This window comes from Carcharodon carcharias, chromosome 16 (genome assembly GCF_017639515.1).
Source record: "Carcharodon carcharias isolate sCarCar2 chromosome 16, sCarCar2.pri, whole genome shotgun sequence".
NCBI classification, from domain to species: domain Eukaryota; kingdom Metazoa; phylum Chordata; class Chondrichthyes; order Lamniformes; family Lamnidae; genus Carcharodon; species Carcharodon carcharias.
The window spans coordinates 100,535,640-100,560,339 of record NC_054482.1 but is presented as its reverse complement, the minus strand read 5'-3'; the positions used below and the strand labels follow the sequence as shown (position 1 = coordinate 100,560,339).

Sequence of the window (24,700 nt, the reverse complement as noted above, 5' to 3'; positions counted from 1 at the left end):
TTGGATTCAAATATCCACCATCAGATGCTTGCATTTGCCAGCAGCATGTTTGAGCATCTTAATTTGTATCTGGCGTCAAACTGGGAGGTTTGCTGAAGTGAAACCTGCCATGCGGATAGAAGGTGAAACAACCTCCAATTGACTGCTTCTGACAAGGTGATTGTAGAAAAGCCCTCAAGCTTCTCTGTCTTTGTCTGTCCAACTTAAAGTGAATGTAAAGATTATTGACTTTGAAGAGGGAAAAGTATGAACTTTGAGAAGTTCAGATAAAACAAAATGAGTAAGCAGTTTGGCTAGCAGATTTATCTATTGAATCCCCAGGCGAAACAACAGTTAAACCTTCGAACCCATATGGCCGATGATTGTAAAAATGAATATGCCGCTCAACTGCAGAACTTCAACAATGAACAGCAGAAGCATTTTCAATTCATCATGCCTCAGATTTTTAAGGTAATTTTGTTGTTTTGCATTCTTTCTTGGCTTGTTGTGCAGGGCCATCTTTGCAAATTGTAGGTGTATACCTCCCTCTGCCGACTGTGTTGTGATTTGAACACTAAAAGTAGTAGAAAATTTGCAGGTTGATAAAATTATTTAAATCACTAATAGGTTAAAATAGATATTCAGTTTTTAGTGGAGACTTAAGAAGTCATCACCAAAATTAAAGTTATTTTGAAAGAACATATAAGTAAAGATAGTGCATTCAGTACAATGCTGCATTAGTGTCACCTTGGAAAAGAGAAGGCTGAATCCCAGACTTAGCTAATAGTCCTACTAAGGCTCGTCTTGGAGGCAGTGTTGTTCAAACATCCAATTGTCACTGATGTCAACGTTCCTTAGCTAAAGTAAACGGGTATTATGCATGGATGAAAGTTTTGAGCGTGATTGGCCTTCCTGTGTGTGAATGCAGATGGTTGAGGGGTCTAGAAGAAGGGATCATTGAATGTACAATTCAAGATTAAACATAGGAGATGTAAGACTGAGAGAAGGAGAATCCACAAGAACTGTGGTTGTTACCCCTACCAATACTGCCATGGACCGATACATCTGTGCCAGGCAAATTGGTGAGGATGAACTAAAGTAGGTTTTTTTCCTCATTTTGGTCTTCTCACCATTTGCTGCAAGTCTACGCTAGCAGCTCTGTCCTTGGGACCCAGCCAGGATTACTCAATAGCAGTGCAACTGAGCCAAACTCTGTGATGGACATTGAAGCCCCCCCCGCCCCCCCCCAGCCAAATTAATTCAATGTTCTACGTAGAATCCTAAGCAGCTTTCCCAATTTCTTCTTTTATTTCTGAGGTTGATTTTCACTCTTCTATCCTCAATGTCTAAGTTTTTTGAATTGTCCCCATTCACAAGTTGTCATTGCTGACATTTTTCCAAGAATTGTGAGACTTTACCCTTTGAGTTATTACTCTTTTAAACTACTTCTCAAATAAGTGATTTGTATAATAGTGTGAAGTGTTTACAATGTATCCTAATGAGACCTTAATTTTACAGAATCTACAAGACATGGATGAGCGAAGAATTGTAAAGTTAAGCGAGTGTTACAGAGGATTTGCAGAAGCTGAGCGTAGAGTTGCACCAATTATCAATAAATGTTTAGAGGGAATGATCAGCGCTGCAAAATCTGTGGATGATCGTAAAGTAAGTATTGTTGAGAGCTATAGTGAAAATGTATGCAAATTAATTAAAACCTGTGCCAGTATTTCAATGTCATTAATTACACTGTTTCGGGAAGCCTGAACTGGTCTGGTGCACCCTACAGGTTGCAGGGCATTTTTAAAACTATTCACCAGCACAGTGAGGCTGGTGTGTTGGGGGTGGGGTGGTGTAATGAAAAGAGAACCCAGCAGAAAATATAAATTACATGATATAAAATTGCTTTTAAAATGTTTCACTTGTCAGTACTCCCTTTAAAAATTGCATATTGGGTAGGTGTTTCCTGCTGTGGGCAGCAAGGTTATAGAACTTGACTGTTGTATTAGTTTTATCTACCTGTGCTGTCTCAATCAGATATATGGCTAATGTTTTTTGCATTTAGCATTAAGTGAGCAAAAATAAAAGGGAATCCTAATCTTAGACATTGAAGTGGCCTATAATTTATGGGATATAATAACATTTAGAAAATGTGGCTTTAATAAAAGATCTGTAGCTTTGTTCTGTCATGTATAATTTAAAAAATCTGCCCAACTGTAATCTGTACTGAGTCTGGATTTTATGTCCGTCAGCTTAGAGCTCTTCAGTTGTTTTTTAAAAAAAAAAGTGCTGAACTTGTGGCATTTTCCCTAAGGTTTTGGTGGTAGCTCCGCTGTTGGGTCAGTTGATAAAAGCAATGTGTTGCAAGCCAGAAGGTTCTAATTTCAATACCAGGTCAGCTATAAGGGTGCCTCAAAGTCCCCAAAGGTTTCTGCATCTAATCATTCATGTCAGAGCATAATATGTAGGCATTGTATGAAGACAGAGTCAAGATTGGGACTGGCTCTAAAGGGCCCATGATAGAAAAGGCTGCTCATACTGTCAAGAATGAGCGCGAGTGTAGCGCCTATGGAATTGTCTCCCAACACGCTGCAATGCCTTCAGGAATGAAGAAAGTTGATAAAGGAAGCAAAGAAATGTGCTATTAGAAATGCACTTAATTTGAACCTTTTTCTTCATAGGACTCTCTGATAGTGGTGGAATCCTTTAAATCGGGTTTTGAACCTCCTGGAGACTTTCCATTTGAAGATTTCAGCCAGAATATTTATAGGACAGTGTCAGATGGCAGTCTGAGTGCACAAAGACAAGAGATAAGGGGGGATCAGAAGTACACAACAGGAAAAAGTAAAGGAAAATTGTGGCCTTTCGGCAAGAAAAGCAAGGTAAAGTTGTGTTTCTCGTTTTTTTTGGAACAAGCACTTTGTAAGAAAAAGTTGTTCCCTAGATACTGACTTCATCCCTCTCCCTGGCAACTGTCTGAAGCTGAACTAGACTGTTTGCAACCTTAGTGTCATATGAAATGAGCTTCCAAACCTATATGCAGACCATTACTAAGACTGCCTACTTCCACCTACTTCTTCAACATTGCCTGACTGCTCCTGCATCAACTCATCTGCTTAAAGCCTCATCCATGCCTAAGTTACCACAAGACTTGACTGGTCAGCCTCCCACATTCTACCTCTGTAAACATGAAGTCATCCAGAACTGCCCTTGGTCCTTACTCACACCAAGTCCTGTTCACCCGTACCCTTGTCCTTGCTGAACTACACTGGCCCCTGGTTAAGCAGTGCCTCAATTTTAAAATTCCCATCCTTGTTTTCAAATTGCTTCATGACCTTGTTAATCTCCTTCGGCTGCAAAACCTATGTTTATCGAATTCTGGCCTCTTGAGCATCTATGATTTTAATCACTCCACCATTGGTGGACCGTGATCCTTCAGCTGCTTAAGTCCTAAGTTTTGAATTCCCTCCCAAACCCCTCTGCCTCTCCTCCTTTAAGGCTATCTTTAAAACTTGTTTCTCTGAGCAAGCTTTTGGTCAATTGCCCCAATATAGCCGTAAGCAGCTTGGTGTCAAATTTTGCTTTATGATGCTACTGTGAAGTATCTTGGGAGGTTTTAGTTATGTTTAAGATGCTGTGTAAATCAATTTTTTCTTGCTTGTCTAATTGTAGCACTGTAATCTAGCACTGTAATCTATCTGAAGCCAAAATAAATGTCATTACTTTATTTATCACACAATTAAAGAAGTTGGGGCGCTGATGGAGATTTAGGTAGCACAAATTTGTCAGTTTCAAATCAATGGTGGGGAAGTTAACGGAATCCATCAATAGAGATAGGGTGACTGAGTACTTGGGCAAGCATCAACTGGTGCAAGAGAATCGGCATGAAATTGTGAAGGATGAGTCATGTCTCACTAATCTAGTTGAACTTTTTGAAGCAGTTAGCATGGTGGATAGGGGAGTGCCTATGGATGATGTCTTTATGGACTTCCAGAAAACACACATTTAAGGTTCCACATGAGATTATTAACAAAAATGAGAACACATCGAATTTTATTGAATTCATTTTCCAGCTGTGGCATCACTGTCCAGCTGAGCATTTTTTGCCTGTCCTTAGTTGTCCTGAAGATGTGGTGGGCCACATCCTTGAACCACTGCATGTGATGTGATACGCTTGAACATCTTGCTAAGGCACTTCAGAGGACAGTTAAAAGTCAACCATGTTGGCTTGGGACTATGGACCATACCAAATATGGATACGAATGAATCAGATGGTTTTTATGACAACTTGGCAGCTTCTTAGTCACTTTTACTGATACCAGCTTTAATTTCCAGAATTTTCAAGTTGTCATGGTAGGATTTGCGCACACATTATTAGGATGAATAATACAGGCCTCTGAATTACTAGACCAGTATCATAACCACTATGCTACTGTACCAGCAACCACCTATATTAATGATTTGGATCAATGAATGCAGATTACATTAAATTAAAAGGTAAAGGGAAGCTACAAAGACTCATAGACAGACTAACAGTGGGTAAAACCATGGCTGGTGGAGTTTAATGTGGGGAAGTATGAGGTTATCTACCATAGTCTGAAGCTGAGAAAGGTAAGTCATAGTATGTTGTTAAGAGATGAGGAGCTGTGGAGAGGCAAAGTTATCCAAAAGTTAGTGTACTGGTACAAAACAGAATCAAAATGGAGTGCTGGTCTTTATTTCAAGAAGGCATCAATTGTACAGAACCTCTGTTAGTACTTAGCTGGTTGAACACCATACCTCATGAAAGATATGTTGTCTTGAAAGGGTGTACAATGTCGATTCAGTAGAATGATGCCAGGGCTTAAAGGGTTAAGTTGAGGACAGGTTGAAGAAACTTGGTTTATATTCCCTTCAGTTTAGAAGGTTGAGGAATAAGTGAAGTAATAACAATAGTGAATGTCGAGAAATGGCTTTCTCTGGTAAAGGGCTCCAAAACACTGAAGCTTAGGCCATTTAGGAGCAAAATCGGGAAACGCTTTTTCCGCATAGCATAGTAGAAACCGGGAGCACTGTTCCCTCAAAAGACTGGATACTGAATCAATTTATATTTTCAAGACCAAAATAGTAGGTTTTTGTTTGATAAGCTTATCAAAGGAGATAGAGGATAAATGGAGTTGAGGCCAGATCAGCCATAATCTGACTGAATGGCAGAACAGGCTTGAAGGGGCTCTTGTGTTACTATGTTCTTTGTAGTTTCCTAAAGTAAAAACATTCAATAAATGATGTGATATTTTTTCATTAAAAATAATAAAAGTAATTCTGATCAATAATTCCTCATTTTGTATACATTTAAGTTGTACATATTCCTGCTATTGATAATTCAGTTAACACTCTGAATAACTTTCTTGTTAAAAGTAATGATAATTTCACACTTAATGTCAATTGACTTAATCTGTATTTTACTAAAGAGTTTATTTTCTTTTCCACAGTAGATAATAGTTTTGCGTTTTAACCTGCTTGTAGTTCTTGCTACATGTATTTTGATCCGTGTATTGATGTACATGATATAGCACAATGCTACACAATTAACATATTCCATGTGAATACGATAAGGCATGTGTAGAAAATAGTTATTTTACCCCTTTAGATTCAGAAGCATTTGACACTTCTATGGTCTGTTAATATCTCCTTTCATTCGATTAAAATGTGGTGGTTGATAAAATTCGGAGAGGTGAGAATCCTGTTATATTTTTGCATTCTATTTTTACTCTCCACCCCACTTCAGTGGACCATTGATAAATCATACAGTTAAGATGGGCACATGTAGCTTATCCTTTCATAGAACCCTTTGATCCTCTGGCGCATGTTTTTACACATAATTTAGGCATTTTGCTTAGAGGTTAATACAATTAATGTGAACACCTAGAACACTCATTTTGGCTCTTGTACCTTTTGCCTTCATTTTTTAAGTATGTAGTTCATTATTTTGTTTTTGTTTTTATGTTAGCTGCCATTTCCTCACTTCTCCCCCACCAGTTCTTGCTCATCCTTTGTTGCTTATGGACCCCAGTCTCCTAGTTTTTCCAGAGATCCACTGTCTTACTGTATGAATGAACTAAAGACAGTGAAACCCAGAATTCCTTCTTTCAAGGATTTCAAAAGGGGGGTAAGTTGGTTTATATTGAACATAAAGTTTGTAGCTGTTTGGATTGCAGCATGCAGCTTATGGAAATCTTGCACAGATTTCTACAAGGGCTTCCATGGTTAGTTCAACAGGTAAATTAAATAGTATGGCCTCAAATCATTAGTGGTTAACATTTAACACTAGCCGCTCTGCCATTTTTAGATGTTACTAGTCCAAAAACACATCCTTGGAATTATATTAGGGTTATGACTGTTTAGCCTTAAATTGCAGTTGCTTCAGTTTGCATGATTTTTTTTTCTATAATGGGCATTTGCAGTGAAATGCTAGAGCAACTGTTCATATTTCACTGCTAACCATAAAAGCCCTATTTTATTTATGACTCAGTTTCAAATGTAAAGGCAAGTTCAGTATGGGTGTGGTTCTACTATGGTTTTGTTTTATGCACCTTTGTATTTTAGGAAATAATGAAGTTGCATGATTTGTGCAGAGGGCATTTACCACTAGAATGGTTCACAATATTCTTGAGTACAAAACACAGATGGAGAATAAAACAAATAACTCAAGAGCATTTGCACTATTTCATTTGCTGTTAATTTAGACACAATATGCCTTACCCCTTGCCTCTCAATGAGTGCTAGGAATGATGGCAGAGTTTTGACTATCATATTTCCCTGTTCTGCTGCAAAACTTGGCCCCAAACTTAGCAAAATTCATAATAGCCAATATCTTGCTGTGGTCTTCATCTAATCGGTTACAAGAGCTCAAAAAGAGTGACAGATAAGTGTTTCTTTTTCTCTTTGTGTCTGTATGTATTTCCATCTCTGTAGCAGTCTAGAAGGATGTGTGTGTCTGCTCATCTCAGGTAAGGAATTATTTGTTATCAGGGATGGTAATATTGTTTTTACATTACACTGTATTACAGCATAGAAACAGGCCATTCAGACCAACAGGTCCATGCCAGTTCCAATTATGTTTTCCTGGTTGGCATTAAAACTGTGAAAAATGAGTCAAAGTGACCGCCTCTGTATTTTAGTGATTTTTATTATGATAGTTACTGTCCGACAGGCCCCTTTACTGAAGGTATATTAAAATAGACAGAAGAACTGTTTACTTGCTCTTTGTGACTACATGGTAAGAGGCTGTGTATCGAAAGCTTGCATGTGGTTTTGAAATGTGTAGTGCTGAATTTTGTGGCATTTGAAGTTGCAGCATCCCTTTCCAAATAATCCGATATGGACAGTATTTCTAGCCTCTGAGAAATAACATGTAAGTGTGAGAACCTGTATTTCAGTTGAAGTGCATCTTTTTCTTCGGCTGGTCAGTGCTAATTTAGTAAATGTAGGTAATAAACGAAAGAACTTGCATTTATATAGCCTTTCATGACCTCAGATGTCCCTAAGAGTTTGGCAACCAATGATGTGCTGTTGAACTGTTGTTGCTGATGTAGGAATCATTAATTTCTGCACAGGCATCTCCCACAAACAGCGCTGTGATGATGACCAGATTTTTTTTTGTTGGTGTTGGCTGAAGAATAAATATTGGACAGAACTGATAATGGAAATAAATGCAGCATTCACATTCACTAAATGCTGACTTTCACTTTGTCAATAGCTCATTAAATTGATACTTTTGCATAACAAGCTATATTCAGATTATCCAATTGATTAACATCCTAATCCAACAGTGGCTGATGTAGAGTTTCCACTCTGAGCACCACCAGCAATTTGAGCGCAAATTGCACTGATTGCCTGAAGTATGTTCAAATTTCTGCTCAAATAAATTACATAATCTCAAACTTAATGTTCCATGAAGGTTTTCCGGTGCAATTGGGAAATGTAATAAAATGTAATTTCTTTTTTCTGCTTGCTTTAAAAATATTCATTGATGTATTTAAGAGTGGTAACCTGGTGCCGTTTTACAAATAAAGCTGATAATGGGTTTATCAAAAATAAATGTTTTTAAAGCATCTAGTTCTCTACCTGTGTATAATCTGATTTGACATAATTGAAAATTACTTTCAGACATTTAAGTGGATATTTCAAAATACTCAGAATAAGTATACTCCTGCAATAAAGAAAAATTCTAAGGGAAAGAACCCACCATCTGTGGTTAACTAACATTAAGGAAAGCATCAAATTTAAGGGAAAAGCAGATAACTGCACAAAGATGAGTAGCAGGTCAGGTGATTGATCAGAATATAAAGAAGGCAGAGAATGACTAAAAGGTTAACCGGGAGAAAGAAGTTAGAGCATGAGAGGAACCTAGCTAGAAATGTGAAAACAGATTGCAAGAGTTTCCTTTAAAAAGTGTAAGCCGGTCCTCTAGAGGGAGAGAATGGGAAGTTAATAGCAGATAATAAGGAAATGGCAGGTGAAATGAACAAATATTTTGCTTCTGTTTTCACTATAGAGGATAGAAAAAAAACATTCCAGTTACCACTGTAAATCAGGAGGTGAAAGGGAGAGATAACCCCCTCTATTCAAGAAGGGAGGGAGGCAGAAAACAGGAAATTCTAAGCCAGTTAGCTTGATGTCTGTCATGCAATAGGTGCTAGAATCGCTCATTAAGGAGTTGTAGCTGGGCACTTAGAGAAACTCAAGGTAATCAAGAAGAGTTAACATGGTTTTGTGAAAGGGAAATAATGTTTTAACAATTTATTGGAGTTCTTTGAAGAAGTAACATGCACTGTGGATAAAGGGGAGCCTGTAGACATACTGTACTTGGATTTCCAGAAAGCATTTGATAAGGTGCCACATCGAAGGTTATTGTGGAAAATAAAAGCTAGGGTGTAGGGGGTAACACATTAGCCTGGATAGAAGATTGACTGGCTGGCAGAAAATAGAGATTATGCACAAATGTTTTTTTTTCTTCTGACTGACAGGTTGTAACAAGTGGAGTTCTGCAGGGGTCCTTAAGGCCTCAACTTTTTACAATTTATATCACTGGCTTAGATGGAGCAAAGGCATGATAGCTAAATTTGAAGATGGCACAAAGATAGGTAGGAGAGTATGTTGTGAAGAGGACATAAAGTGCAGTCAGATATGGATGAGTGAGTGGGCAAAAATCTAGCAGATGGAGTATAATGTGGCGAAATGTGAAGTTCACTTTGGCAGGAAGAATAAAAAAAAGTATTACATAAATGTAGAATTAAGATGTGCAGAGGGATCTACATGTTCTAGTGTATGAGTCATAGTTAGTATGTGGGTACAACAAGTAATTAAGAAGGCTATTGGAATTTTTCTTTATTCGTTCAAGGGATGTGGGCATCATTGGATAGACCAGCATTTATTGCCCATCCCTAATTGCCCTGAGAAGGTGCTGGTGAGCTGCCGCTTGACCTGCTGCAGTCCATGTGGTACATCCACAGTGCTGTTAGGGAGGGAGTTCCAGTATTTTGATCCAGAGACAGTGAAGGAACGGTTATATATTTTTAAGTCAGGATGGTAAGTGGCTTGAAGGGGAACTTGCAGGTGGTGTTTCCATGTGTCTGTTGTCTTTGTCCTTCTAGATGGCTGTGATCATGGATTTGGAAGGTGCTGTCTAAGCAGCCTGGGTGAGTTCCTGAAGTGCATCTTGTAGATGATGCACACTACTGCCACTGTGTGTCGGTGGTGGAGGAAGTGAATGTTTGTGGGTGGGGTGTCAATCAAGTGTGCTGTTTTGACCTGGATGGTGACAAGCTTCTTGAGTGTTGTTTGAGCTGCATTCATCCAAGCACACTCCTGAATTGTGCCTTGTAGATGGTGGACAGGCTTTGGGGAGTCAGGAGGTGAGTTACTCCTCACAGGATTCTTAGCTTCTGGCCTGCCTGCCCTTGTAACCACAGTATTTATATGGCTAGTCCAGTTCAGTTTTGGGTCAATGGTAACCAGGATGTTGATAGTGGGGGATTCAGTGATGGTAATGCCATTGAATGTCAAGGGGGTGATGGTTAGATTTTCTCTTGTTGGAGATGGTCATTGTCCAGCACTTGTGTGGCGTGAATGTTACTTTCCACTTGTCAGCCCAAGCCTGGATATTGACTGGACTGTCTTAGTATCTGAGTAGTCATGAATGGTGCTGAACATAGTGCAATCATCAGTGAACATCCTCACTTCTGACCTTAGGATGGAAGGAAGGTCATTGATGAAGCAGCTGAAAGTGGTTAGGCCTAGGACACTACCCTGAGGAACTCCTACTGTTGATGCCCTGGAACTGAGATGATTGACCTCTGACAACCGCAACTACCTTCCTTTGTGCTGGGTATGATTCCAACCAGCGGAGAGTTTTCCGCTTGATTCCCATTGACCCCAGTTTTGCTAGGGCTCCTTGATGCCACACTTGGTCAAATGCTGCCTTGATGTCAAGGACAGTTACTCTCTCCTCACCTCTGGAATTCAGCTCTTTTGTCCATGTTTGAACCAAGGCTATAATGAGGTCAGGAGCTAAGTCGTCCTGGTGGAACCCAGACTGAGCATCAGCGAGCTATCCTTTATTTTGAGAGGAATTGGACATAAAAGTAAGGATGCTACGCTTCATTTATAAAGGGCATTTGTGAGACTACACCTCGAATACTGTGTGCACTTTTAGCCTCCTTATTTAAGGAAGGATAAAAGTGTATTGGAGGTGGTTTAGAGGAGGTTTACTAGACTGACACTTGGAAAGAACGGGTTATCTTATAAGGATAGGTTGGAAAGACTGGGCTTGTTTCCACTGGAATTTAGAAGATTGAGGGGTGACTTGATTGAAATATAAAAGATCCTGAAGGGTATTGACAATGTGGATGTGGAAAGAATGTTTCTTCTTGTGGGTAAGTCCAGAACTGTTTTAGAACTGGCCACTGTTTTAAAATTAGGGGTCGCCTTTTTAGGACACAGATTAGGAGAATTTTTTTTTTGTCAGAGGGTCATGCGACTTTGGTGCACTCTGCCTCAGAAGGTGATGGAGGTGGGGTCACTAAATATTTTTAAGGCAGAGGTAGATCGATACCCTTGCCGAACAAGAATCTAAGATTATCGAGGGAGTGGGAATGTGGAATTCAAAACACAAACAAATCAACCATGAGTGGCGGGGTAGGCTCAAGGGGCCAAGTGGCCTACTTCTCTTATTTAGTATGTTCGTATATGCTTAACAATTTACTAGTTTGGTGTGGACACTACTCACTTTCTAAGTAAATTAAATGTTTTAAAGACACTCACTGTGTCTTTCTTCTTCCAATGTCCTTACTATCTGACATTCCTGCTTATCTTCCTCCCTACGATGGTATTGTTTTAGTATATTAATTTGACACAGCCGATTTCTTTTTCCTGTGATCTTGGTTGTCTGTCAAATAATTTACTTTACCAACCCTGTTAATTACTTTGTACAAACCACTGAGCTGTGCTTTCAGGATTCCCTGTAAAGGCAGTAACATAAGCACTTCACCCCCTGGTTGAAATGCCCAAGTCGCAGTTAATTATCTGCCCTTTCCTTTCATCTTTGTTTATGAAACTTTAATACGCTCTTGAGCCACCTTGCAGGCTCCATTGAGCCGTTCCTGGAACACGGACACACGATCTAACAGAGGGTTTGTTCCTCCTCTCCTAAAAACTTTCCCTTGATTAATTTCAGCAGACCTCTTATCTTATGTCCATAATTTAATGCAAAAGGACGAAAAACAGTGGATTCATTCGGTGAATCTCGGGTAGCAAATAAAGAAAATCCAACCCTTTGTCCCAATCATGGGGATATTCATGACAATATACTCTAGTCATTGGTTTGAAAGTTTGATGGTACCTCTCTAAAGCTCCTCATGTTTGTGGATGATATGCTGTGGACTTTAACTGTTTTTTTCCCAAACCCACTCATTGGCCAGAATTTTTCTGTCAGCGAGTTGGGGCCGGGGCCTGCTCGCTGACACAGGATGATATCGGGAGGAACCCCCGACGTCATCCCACCCCATTTAAATATTCAGGAAGGCGGGCGGACAGTGAAATCAGCTGTTGGGGCCATTGACAGCATAAATAACCCAATTAAAGGCCCTGCCCGTCCAACCTTAAGGTTGGCAGGCAGGCCAGGAGCCCCAGTGAGCTTCTGATAAAACATGAAACCTCATCCACTGGTGGGATGAGGTTTCATGTCTGTATTTAAAATGTTTAATAAAGTTTGTGCTTTTTATGAACATGTCCCATCACCTCTGACATTGTCACATGAGGGGGACATGTTAATAATATTTTTATTTTTCTACTTTTGCTGTTTATAAAGCTTTCACCGATTTCCCTGAGACAGCACTTAGTCTCAGGGAGATGTGCACACATGTGTGAAAGAGCACGCATTTTGACAGTTGGGGAATCACCCCCCACCCCCCCCCCCCCCCACCACCACCACCACCCCGGCGCACAGGAAGCGCATAGCACTTCCCGTCGGGTAGCCTGCTGGGCCGGCCTTAATTGGCTGGCCCACTCAAAATGGCGGCGGGGCTGTTTCGGTGACGGCGATCGGCTGCCCGCCCATCAAAAGCAAAATTCTGCCCATTATGTTTTAAAAAATTTTCGACAAAAAATTGACCTGACCTGACTGGATCTCCATCGCCAATTCATATTGAGGAAAAATTGGTTAACTTCTCTATCACTACCTTAGCTGTAGTTGTTCCCAAAGGGTTGGCCTCTGGAAATCAAGTTATCATATCCATAATAGCAAGGATATACTGGTGTCCCGCTTTGGTTTTCGGTAACGATCCCACATAGTCTACTAATACCCTACTAAATGGTTCCCCAAAAACTGGCATGGGAATTAAGGGTGCTGGTTTGATTGTAGGTTGTGGTTTTCCCACCATCTGGCGTGTCTGGCAAGTCATACAAAACTGCACCATGTCCTTGCAAAGACCTGGCCAGTAAAAATGTCAGTTTATCCACATTTGAGTTTTCCACATCCCTACATGCCCTGCCATAGGAATTTCATATGATATCCGTAATATCTTTACGATATTTAGATGGTACCACCATCTGATGAACAACCACTCTTTTGTCTGCAGACCTGTGAGGAAGTCTCCACTTCCTGATCAGAATTCCCTTTTTAGCATAACATTCCAGAACTCCCTCAGCTTCAGTTTCAGCTGATTGTGCTACCTTACTTAACTCTTGTTGAGCCTCGATGAGAGAAGATTTACTAAACCTTTCTTTTGGATTATCCAAGTCTCTAAGGAAAGTTTTGGCTGACCAGATATCTGTCTGTGGTATTACTTTGACCTCCGATGATGGCATTTGCTTAGCCATTGCTTGGGTCGCCATACATGAAGAAAAAAATCCTGGAACTTTTTCCTGTAACTGCTCCATCCCTTTAGCCTCACTTGAGCTTTCCGTAATTATGGGTGAAGCTACTACCTTTGCTCTTGCTAAATCATTTCCCAGGAGAACTCTGTCTACAGGTAACTTCTGGACAACCTTTACATCACTGTCCCAGACTCTCCAAGTGTACCCGGTGCAAAGGTATTGGCGTATATACCCTGCTAATACCATTTATTAAAACTTTGGCTTTTAATGCGAGCTCTGGTGGAAAAGTTACGCCTTTCTCCAGCAAAGTGTTTGGATGGCTCCCGTATCTCTCAATATAATTATAGGTTTAGCTGTCTCATTTGAGGGGTAAGGGGTTACTTTTTCTCTGGACAAAAATTCATTCTAACCCTCATGTATTTTATTCACCCCCTCTGAACTCCATTGTGTTCACAGTCGGTCTCACAGCTGAAGTTAACGCTATGACTTGATCTGTTGCATTTTCAATAGGACTCCTTTCCCTGACTTGCCCTTATGCACCCCAGTAAGTCCCATGGATTTTCTGTGCAACTTCCAGCAGTCTGCTTGTTACAATGGAAACACTTAGGCCTTCGAATATGACTTCCACCCTCAGCAACTTCCTTTCTGGTCTGAGGAGAAATTCCCGGGGCATTCTCAACTGTCTCTTTGACTACTTGCCTTCCTTTCACCCTCCCACCTTCTCTCCTTCTTGGGTTTATGGTTTTGGATTTATGAACTAGCGCATAATCATCAGCTGTCTCCACTGTCTGTCTAGCCCTTGCAAGCCTCTGGCCTTTGACATGGTTCTAACCTACTGGAAGAAGTGAGTTTTTAAATTTTTCCAGGAGAATTATTTTCCGAAGAGCTTCATACATGGCCAGATCCAATGGTTAAAATTACTTTGCTTTACCCCCTCAAATTTAATATAGGACTGCCCAGGCTGTTTCTTTGTTTTGAAATTTCTACCTGTACACCTCAGGGACCCATTCACATGCACTAAGGTTAGCCTTTTTTTTTTTACTACATCATAATCCATAGAAACTTCTCCTGAAAGTGATGCATAAACCTCATGAGCTCTGCCCATCAACCTACTTTGCAGGAGCAGTATCCAGTTTTCTTTTGGCCACTTCTTTTTGCTTAGCTACTTTTTCAAATGAAATGAAGAATGCCTTTACATCCCTTTCCTCGGAGTCCAAAATGCAAGTTCAAAACAGAAACTCGCCTCAGTAATGTGGTTTCCAGAAAATCATCAGGACAGCCTCAGAAAGCAGTAGTTTTTTTCTCCAGCAATTAAAGTTCAAGTAAACAAATAGTTCTTATCTCCTCATGTGCCTTGCAGGTCATGCAAAGTAGATGAAATCATGTGACTTCTTGGAAAAGACAGTTTGCTCACAGTCCACAGTAAACTTGTGAAATAAAAACAGCTCAGCTCCCAAGAAAGTGCCCAAATAATTTAATATCCTTCCAGATATGTATTCATGTCGGGAGGTATTTGTGCTCTTATTGTAGATGGTAATTGATTTAGCAAAACTTTTAACGGTTCTCTCTCTCTCAGGTTGTGTTCCCCTCTCCTCCTAACCTGCTGTCGTCACCCCTTTCCTTAAGAAAAGAAACCCTTGACTCCTCCATTCTTGTAAACTACCAGTCCCATCTTCAACATCCTTTTCCTCTCCAAACGTGTTGTCACATCCCAAATTCGTTCCCATCTTTCCTGAACACCATGGCAAAAGAAGCAAAAGCAATTGGGGAAAATCTTTCTCGTGCCGTGAGAGGTTAAGGTCTGGAATGCACTGTCTACAAATGTGATGGAACCTTCAAAATGAAATTACACTTATCTAAAAGGAAGAATTTGCAGGGTTACAGGGAGAAGGCAGGAGAATACCACTAAGTGAATTGTTCCTTCAGAGAGCAATGGGCTGAATGGCCACCTTCTGCACTGTAACAATTCTGTGATAAATATAATTTCCTGTTGTTGAAGCAGCTGAAGATGGCTGGGCCTAGAACACTATTGCGCTAATGTCCTGTGGTTGAGATGGCCTTCAACAACTACAACCATCTTTTTTTTGTGCATGGTATAGCTCCAGCCACTGGAGAGTTTTCCCTATGATTTCCAACTGGATATTATTCATGTGTGAGACTTGATACCAAATAGCAGCTACAGAACCCTGCCACCCAGTATCAATATACGTAAACTTCTAATAGTTTTGATATCTATGATTAAGGCAGGAACCTTGACTTGTTTATTGCTCCCTAATCCAAGGAAGAGAGGCTGTGATCAGCTAACTAGCCACATAACAAAATTTGATGAATTGTATTTTAATTTTGCAGAGAAACTGGAGTGTTAAAGTTACATAAGGGATGCAGCAGCTTGAATGCATTTGGTGCTGTTGATACATCTGTGCAGTATTATGGTTGTTGTAAATGTAGAACATTTGTAATGATTCCTTTCTCTTTTCATATGAACTATGAAGCTTTCAATAAAGCTGGTAAGCGTCACTTTTAACCAAAGGTTTCTCTCTAACATCTGTTCTTTTTGTGCAAGTGTTTATGGTTGAAGTGTCTTTTAACCCACCTTAGGCTGATCTATTTTTCTAACCTTTTAAGAAGCTTATACCTGAAAATCTCTGGCTCATTTGTTAATTCTACATCAATTGCTGGAAGTCTATTGTTTGAATTGTCTTGCTTTCCTTCCCTTAGAGACTTGATGGTGTAAATTTTCAGTAATCTGTAATGGCTGTTTTATGGCTGGGCAGCAAGTTGAAATTTACCCCAAAGTGTTCCTGATCTCAACCCCATCCTAAGCATGTTAAAAGATCTGATGCATTGTGTTGGCATTGAGCTATTTCTTTGTGTGTGTGTGTGTGTGTGTGTCTGTGTCTGTGTCTGTGTCTGTGTCTGTGTCTGTGTCTGTGTCTGTGTCTGTGTCTGTGTCTGTGTCTGTGTCTGTGTCTGTGTCTGTGTCTGTGTCTGTGTCTGTGTCTGTGTCTGTGTCTGTGTGTGTGTGTGTGTGAACAATCTTTTAAAATGTATTTTAATTCTTTGCCCTCACTCTCACCCCAACCCCATTGCCCTGAATCCCTAATGGCAGTCAATCTGAGTTTTGGTATTTTCTTAGACCCCTTCATTGCCATACCATGGTAAGCTGATAGAAATTTAAATAGTGCACAATGGATGCTGTTATTTGTGCCTGCCCCCTCTTTCCCTTTTCTTTCAAGAATTCTGCATGTGAGATGGTGTCTAGCATCCTGACCAAGAACCGTAGAAAATCTCTATGAAAATAAACCAATGCGGATGATAGCTGTAGGAGTCAAATCTGTGTCATTCTGATTAGGAGTCAAGTCTGTTGTCCAGATGCATATGCAGTAGTAGCCTGGGAGCATCTGCACAGTTCCAAAAATATTCTGTGCGCGTGTATTTTAGATTATTAGCAAAAAATATTTTTGCCTTTCCTAGCCCTACCCCTCAGAACTGAGATTTAAGCAGTCAGACTTCTACTGTCTTCAGTTTATCTCTTGCCTCTTCTATCTTCTTCCTAACTTGTACTACATCAATATCCTTGGCAGCTTTTGTGCACGCTTGAAAGATGTATCAGTGATCTGCGTGTATTGACATACTACTACACCACATACAGCATATGCTTTTGCTTTTCTCTAACATTCTATATACTCCTACACAACAGTTTACTGATGGGATACAATGCAACGCTGCTACGACAAATGAATGGATATGTGGACATGATACACCTATGACTAAAGGCAAAGCCAAGTACTTATTTTTAAAAAGTGGCCCTAATGGTGAGAGCAACTTATTAAAGACTTGTAAGGATCAAGAATCATGTCCACAAAACAGCAGCGATTGCATTGATCCATTTTGAAGATGTACAAGTGTCCTAATAAATGTTACCTGGAACTAGATGCTTGGTGTGTATTATATTTTTTAAGTAGGGCATGTGATTTGTTGTGGCAAGTGATCTATTATTGATGGGTCTGCTCAAAAATGCACATTTTCATTATCTCCAGAGGTTTTGGGCAAAGTCGTGGTGCTCTAGGAGCAAATCTCACTATAAGAAGCTAAGGGTGGAAATTTTGCAGGTTATGTCATGGTTTATTGTGCTGCACCAAATCACTTGACCTAAGAATCATATCAATCTCTAACTGTAAAGTTGGTTTAAGCTTTGCATTGGATGTCACCGCTTCTGTATTTATACAATGCAATTTGACACCAAGGTATGGAATTAGTGTTAAGCACACAGTAACTATTGGTTCCATCTTTGTTTTAGGGAACTACATCAGAAGACTTTAGTCATCTGCCACCAGAACAGAGGCGCAAGAAACTGCAACAGAAGATTGATGAACTTAACAAGGAATTGCAGAAAGAAATGGATCAAAGGTCTGATGCTCACGATATTGTACTTGTCTGTGAGGTATTAAAGTAATGAAAATTGTAAATCCCTTGTAACGTTCTGAATAATAAATCTGAGTCTACCCATATCCATATGCACCATATCCAGACAAATCACGAGAGTTAATGCAGCATGAATGAGATTAACTGTTAGTTTAAATATCTTATTTTGAGCTGTAATAATTAAAACCAGAATATGAAGCTGTGTAGGTGTACTCTACAGATAGCAGATTTTAACTTGAATGTAAACCCAACAATGTAGAAGTAACTTCACATGGGGCGGCATCTTACCTATGTCGGGCGGGCTGGGTGGAGGTGGGCGTGGAGCCGATCGCTGCCTGCGATTGGTTGCGCGACGCCATTTTACTTGGGGGGGGGGGGGCAGTAGCGCTACCTCTGTGCGCGGGGGGAAGGAGAGTCAGGACCTGCGCGTTTTTTGCGCATGTATGCGAAAGAGCACAGCAATCTCCGAGGCACAGAGCTGTCTTGGAAAGTAAGGTGATTTTAAAAAAAATTTTTTAAATGTTGTTATAAATAAAGTAAAAAAGAAATTTAAACATGTCCCCTCATGAGCTGGGATATGTTTGTTTGTGTAGCAAAATTTATGAAATTATTTTAAAAAGCCTTCAGGAAGCCTCCCCCCCCCCGTGGCCCCATGGATGAGGTTTCCTGAAAAACGTAAAGGCTGCTTGGGCTCTTCGCCTGCCCGCCAACCTTATGGTTGGACGGGCAGTGTTGTTAATATGGTTAATTACTTTCTCAACGGCCTTAATAGGCCGTTGACAGTTCAGCAGGTGCGTAGCTGCTGAACAAAAGATCGAAATGACGCGTGATGTGGGGGTGCACGCCCAATGTCATCTCACATCATTTTACGCATTGGCATGTCAGGTCCGCCCCCGCAAGCCAGCGGCAATATTCTGGCATGGTTCCATTATATTATTTGGCAGGAAGAATAGAAAAGCAGTGTATACAATTTCGAGTGAGATTGCAGAGCTTTGTGGTACAGAGGGATCTGGTAGTCCTGGTATGTGAATCACAAAAATTCAGTATGCAAGCACAGCAAGTGTTTAGGAAGGCAAATGAAATGTTGGCCTTTATTGCAAGGGGATTGGAATATAAGAGTAGGAGAGTTTGCTGCAGCTGTACAGTACATTAGTGAGACCACATCTAGAATACTGTGTACAGTTTTAGTGTCCTTATTTGAAGCAGTACAGAGAAGGGTCACTTAACTCGTTCCTGGGATGAAGGGCTTATCCTATGAAGAAATATTGGACAGATGGGGGTCTGTACTCATTGGAGTTTAGAAGAATGAAAGGTGATCTTATTCCGGGAGGGTGTTTCTACTTGTGGGGGAGTCTAGAACTAGAGAACACAGTTTAAGAATAAGAGGTCTCCCTTTTAAGATGGAGATGAGGAGGATTATTTTCTGAGGGTCATGAATATGAGGAATTCTCTTCCACAAAGAGCAGTGGAGGCTGGGTCATTGAATTTACTCCAGGCAGAGTTAGATTTTTGGTAGGCAAGGGAGTTGAGGGTTATAGGGGGCAGTCAAGAAAGTGGAATTGAGACTGCAACCAGATCAGCCATGATTTTATTGAGGCACAGCAGGCATGAAGGGCTGAATGACTTACTCCTGTTCCTATTGGCACTGACATTTCATGATAAATTGAAGTGGCAGGAACATCAATGTTATTGTTCTTTAAGAACCTATGACATAAAAAAATTGATAAGATTTTAGGATTTGGTTGCTAATAAAAGTGAATTATCTTTTTTATAATTTGAGTGCACATTTAACATATAAGTTTCAACGATGGCTGGCAAGTAAAATGTAGAACTAGAGTATTGCAGAAAAAGAGAAAAGCTGTCGAAATTTTTTGCCTTACACTTATCAGGACAGATGCAAGAAAAAAGGCAAGTCAACTCTGCTTGAGGTGTTGCCATGGGAAATGCACCAGGGAACAGTTGTCCTACATCCTATTGACCCCAGTGTCTCACATTTGCTCCCAATGTTTGCTGAGTTAGGTGATGTCCACATGAGCAACAATTAACATCCTAAGTTTGGACTCGATGCTCTGAACTAGAGACAAAAAGTAGCCAAAATTTCTGCTTCTGATTGATTTTTAGTGATCCCTGTTAGAAAGTTGGTGAATGCCATTTGAAGATTGGATTAAACCTAGTGGTGATGACTCATGTGGTCATTCGCACATGAAAAGTGACCACCCAAATAAGGTATCAATGGAGAAAAACAACAAAAAGAATAAGAACTGAAAATTAGACAGAAAGAGACAACAAAAACTGAATGAGCTTTTAGAATGTGGAAAGAAAGGAGCATTCTGCCAAATACCTTCATTTTTAATGAATTGAAAATTCAGGTTTTTATATAATTTGGGAGTTTTGTCTATTCTTTTTCCTTTCCTTTTTTGTTTTTTGGAAGTAGTTGCAATGATATTCTATAAATTCTTGCCTATATCCCTAAAATGTCTACAGATCTCGCTTTCAGTTACATCTGTCCACTGGTGACCTGTAATGCATACTAAGATTTATACCATTTCCTTTCCTAGTTCAGATGTATCCACGTGAATTCTGTCTTACCATAAACCCCATAGATCACAATGTCATGATCGTATAAGCTTCGGCCTCAACGCTTTTTTTTTAAAACTTCCTATCTCATCTGTAAAAACTAGAACTGGAATATTAAATTTCTCAGTCTTCTCCAAACATAAGCCATGTTTCCTTTACAGCTATTGTATTATTGTCTTGCATAGTTATTCTTCATCACAATGCTTCCTGTATGTATCACCAATCCTCATTCACGTTTTTTGGAATGTTGACTCATTCATTTTGCTGGTTTTCTCATTGAATTTTTTGATATTCTGTTTGCCTTCTATTATTTTTTAACCTACCGCAAACTTTTTTAGTCTCTTCTCCCCTGGTAGGCTGTGCCAAAGGGATTAAATACTACTTGTTCCAGAACTTGCTCTAGTTCCCCAAGAATGTGGACCTTTTCCTCTCCTGCAAGTGTAGCATTCACATGTTGATCATCCAAACATTCCTCTTCTCAGCCTGTCTAGTGCCGAGCACAGAAGGCAATCCAAAGATTACCAGATTTTGCAAACTTGTTTCTCAGTATGGTGCCTAAATTCTTAAACTTCCTTAATCATAACATGTACTTCAACTTGTGCAGTTGGTTCTAATAAGCATACTGGAATTTCAAAACTAGTGTAGCGAGGTTTCATTATGTTTTTTAAAAAAAACTAGGTTGCCCAATAGCATCTGTGGAGAGTAAAAAAAAGTTAACGTTTTGAATCCTTATGACTCTTCTTCAGAGCTTTGAAAAAGACTCATAAGGACTTGAAACATTAACTCCGTTTTTTTTTCTCTCCACAGAGGCTGTTAGACCTGCTGAGTTTTCCAGCATTTTCTGTTTTTGTTTCAGATTTCCAGCATCTGCAGTATTTTGCTTTTATCAGTACTATCAATACCCTTGCTTTTTGTAGTATGTCAATGATTTATACTTAAATGTAGAGGGTATGATTAAGTAGTTGCAGATGATACAAAAAATGGCCATGTGATCGATAATGAAGAAGAAAGATGTAGATACAGGAAGGTATTAATGGATTTGTCACGTGAGCAGGACAGTGGAAAATGGAATTTTATTTGGAGAAGTAAGAGGTAATATGTTTGGGGAAGGCTAACAATAGATGGTAGGATATGGAGGGCTGTAGAGGAACAAAGTGACCTTGGAATGCATATCCCCAGAACCCTGAAGGTGGCTGGACAGGTAGAAAGGTAGTCAAGAAGGCATGCGGATTCTTGCCTTTGAGCCCAGGTATTGAATATAAGAACTGCATATTTTTTGAATTAGCCTAGGTAAATACTGTGCAGCAGTTTAAAATTACACTGGCTGAATTAAGGAGGCATAATGGGGCTTCTTTAACAGTTTAAGATACTGCATTAATTTATATAGATTGTATATAAAGTCATGGAGACTTTTTCAGCCTACTCAGACTTATATAATCAGGCAACATTAATAAAAAGGATTTAAAAGTGTAAAGGTTAAATAAAAATGACAGTTGCAGACCTAGTGACATTTAGTGCACTTTGCATGAAATAACAAGGTAACTCAGGATGCTGTTTTTATTTTTCCCAGAGATGCCTTAAACAAAATGAAAGACGTTTATGAACGAAATCCTCAGATGGGTGATTCTGGTAGTTTGCACCCAAAGATATCAGAGACCATGTGCAACATTGACAAACTACGTCATGAGATTCAAAAGCATGAGGTAACTTAGAAAACAACATATTTATTGTATAAAAGATATCGATGTTGAACATTGTTCTCATGCTTATAAGCATTTTATATGCCAGGAATGGTCTGATTCATCTAATTTTATTTTATATTTGAGTACTAACCTGCCAATTCAGCTTAAAGATATTATGTTATAGACATGTGATATTATATAATATGCGATATTATATAATATGCGATATTGCTGAGCCAGATAGATGTAAAATCCCAGATCTTCTTGGCTTGGAAACCTTATAGTATGTTCACTGAGGTCACCCTATGTAACAACATTTAATTTCAATATCAAACCAGTTTAAGGCCCCACAGACACAAGTGATGAGCAAAATACTGGTTATGGGCAGGGTGAGTGAAATTACATAAAATTGATGCAGGTCACAGGGCAGTTGTGGAAAATGACCAGAAATTACATGCATTTGTGGAAAAACTTTTACTATAGTTCTGAGCCAATTGGTCAATTTCTTCCCCCACTGATACTTCATTTACAATCAAGAGTATGTTTAAAGTGTTGCTATTCTGCTTTCTGTAGAGTGGTGAAGAAGCTGGCTAGTGCTGTAACAGCTGGGTTTACTGTAGGGAGTTGGGCGCTCAGCTATAAACAACGTTTTAGAATTAGACTGAATTAAGAGTCCATGAGTGGCGTAAAACTAAGCATGTGCTAAGAGATTGCATGGCTTAATGTATGGGTGGGGTTGAGGGGATCAGTGGGGGTGGCTAAGGTGGGATCATGGTGTGCGTAAGTTGTTCCATGGCAGTATAGGACAGGCTTGATAAACTGATGGGTTTTTTTTCCCCCATGTTAAAGTCTATAGAACTAACTGATTCCTGTAGTAATGAAATCAGAAACTGCTGGAAACACTCAGCATGTCTGGTAGCATCTGTGGAGAGAAGAACAGAGTTAATGTTTCAGGTCTGTGAGCTTTCATCAGGCATACTGCGTATTTTCAACAGTTTCTGTTTTTATTTCAAATTTCCAACATACACAATATTTTGCTTCTGTTTTGGATTCCTGCAGCAGTTGATATGCCCTCCACTCCGCATACAGACTGTTTAGTTTAAGCTCAAGACTCTGATTTTAAACGCTGCTGGTGAATGATTGTAAAGCTGCCGGTTATTATTGCAGCCAAAAGCTTGGTTTATTATTGGGTGGGACAGAATAATACAGAACATGGGCATGTTCTTGATTAAAGTTAAAGTGCCAATGAATTATGAAACTGACCTGGGAACCTATACTGCAGACTGAAAGTACTGGGATTTACCTTGGCATCTTTCTTCACAATAACTTAGCTGTCCTGGATTCAGACCATCTAGATCACTTGCAGTGGAACTTTGAATACCTTTTTGGTGGAGAAGGATGGGGACAAATAATTGAGATTCCACCCTAGAAGGTGTTTTGAGATGGCGCAGGCTAAAGTATTCATTTATTTAACTGAAACTGTGCACTGTTCTGTTGTTTGTGTTATAAAGAACTGGTTAATTTTATTATGACCTATATGGGCAGTGTTATAGTATGCTCTTGTGAACAGACATCGTTATTAGTTGATTTGATTATAAAGCTGATTTTACATAAATCTCTCTAAGACATGGCTCTTTGAGGTTGAAAACAGAACATGTGGAAGAGGAGATAGGCGATTAAGTGGTGGTGCTATGTTCGAACGACCTGCCGAAATTAACCATCATGGAACACCTGGAAGAGAAAGGTATGCATTTAGCCTCTGTAGTTAATGAAGTTGGAACATCATTCACAATTTAATGAATTTTAACTGGTTTCAGTCAAATGATTTCTAAAATAAATTAGAACTGAATTTAATTTAGAGTTAATATTCATGTGCTTTAGTGACATAGAATTCTTTAGTAGTGCATGCTGAATAGATTACTTTTCTTTCTTTACAATTTTCTGCAAACTAGTCATCTAGTCAGTTGCAAAGACAAGTATTTGAACAAGAAATTGTACAGTAAAACTATAAGTTGACTTCAGTTACAAACTTTTGGTAAGTGTTCATATCAACAGAAGCTGGATAATCAAAACTGCATCATAGAATTGCATAGCATTGAAGAACATCAGATTTAAAACCTGTAGAACAGTAGTTAATATTGGGTTGATTTTCTGCAACTTTCAGGAAGTTATATTATATCTGCCATTTCTAACATGGAGCATCTGTTGTGGCATAAATACAGGGTACACTATATTCCATTGATAGAGGGAGAAATAAAATCTGTTATCTTGCTGCAGTTTGCACAATATAAATTAGATTTTGGGAGCCTGTTCTCATGTCACTTGTGACACCCATTTCTGGTATAAGCATACTGCTCCAAAAAGGATGAGAATTGTTGCTATGGATTGTAAATATTATACAAGGAATAACATTTTAGAGAGCATATTAAAAGGCATAAACACTGATAATTAGCTGCCAAACATTTTTTTCTTGTGGTTGGATATCATCTAACTTTCGATGTGTTGCGGTTTTGGTAACACTCCCAACCTGCATGTTGTCCTTTACCCAGTGCTGATGTCACTTAAAATAATGTCTAAATGTTTCAAATGGTATCGACTGCATGACATCTAAGACCTATAATAATATATTATCAACATCCTGGGGGTTACCATTGACTAGAAACTGAACTGGACTAGCAATATAA

General features: G+C 39.4%; 1 protein-coding gene across 2 annotated transcripts in view; it reads left to right on the top strand.

Moving 5' to 3' along the window:
• fnbp1l (formin binding protein 1-like) overlaps positions 1–24,700 on the top strand; it is a 154,751-nt gene that overhangs the window by 117,815 nt on the left and 12,236 nt on the right. For both annotated transcript variants that reach the window (XM_041208280.1, XM_041208279.1), the window contains exons 7-12: positions 322–450; positions 1,498–1,644; positions 2,658–2,858; positions 17,633–17,742; positions 21,905–22,037; positions 23,642–23,760. In XM_041208280.1, the coding sequence (XP_041064214.1) occupies positions 322–450; positions 1,498–1,644; positions 2,658–2,858; positions 17,633–17,742; positions 21,905–22,037; positions 23,642–23,760 (839 nt within the window). The remainder of the gene's footprint in view (positions 1–321; positions 451–1,497; positions 1,645–2,657; positions 2,859–17,632; positions 17,743–21,904; positions 22,038–23,641; positions 23,761–24,700) is intronic.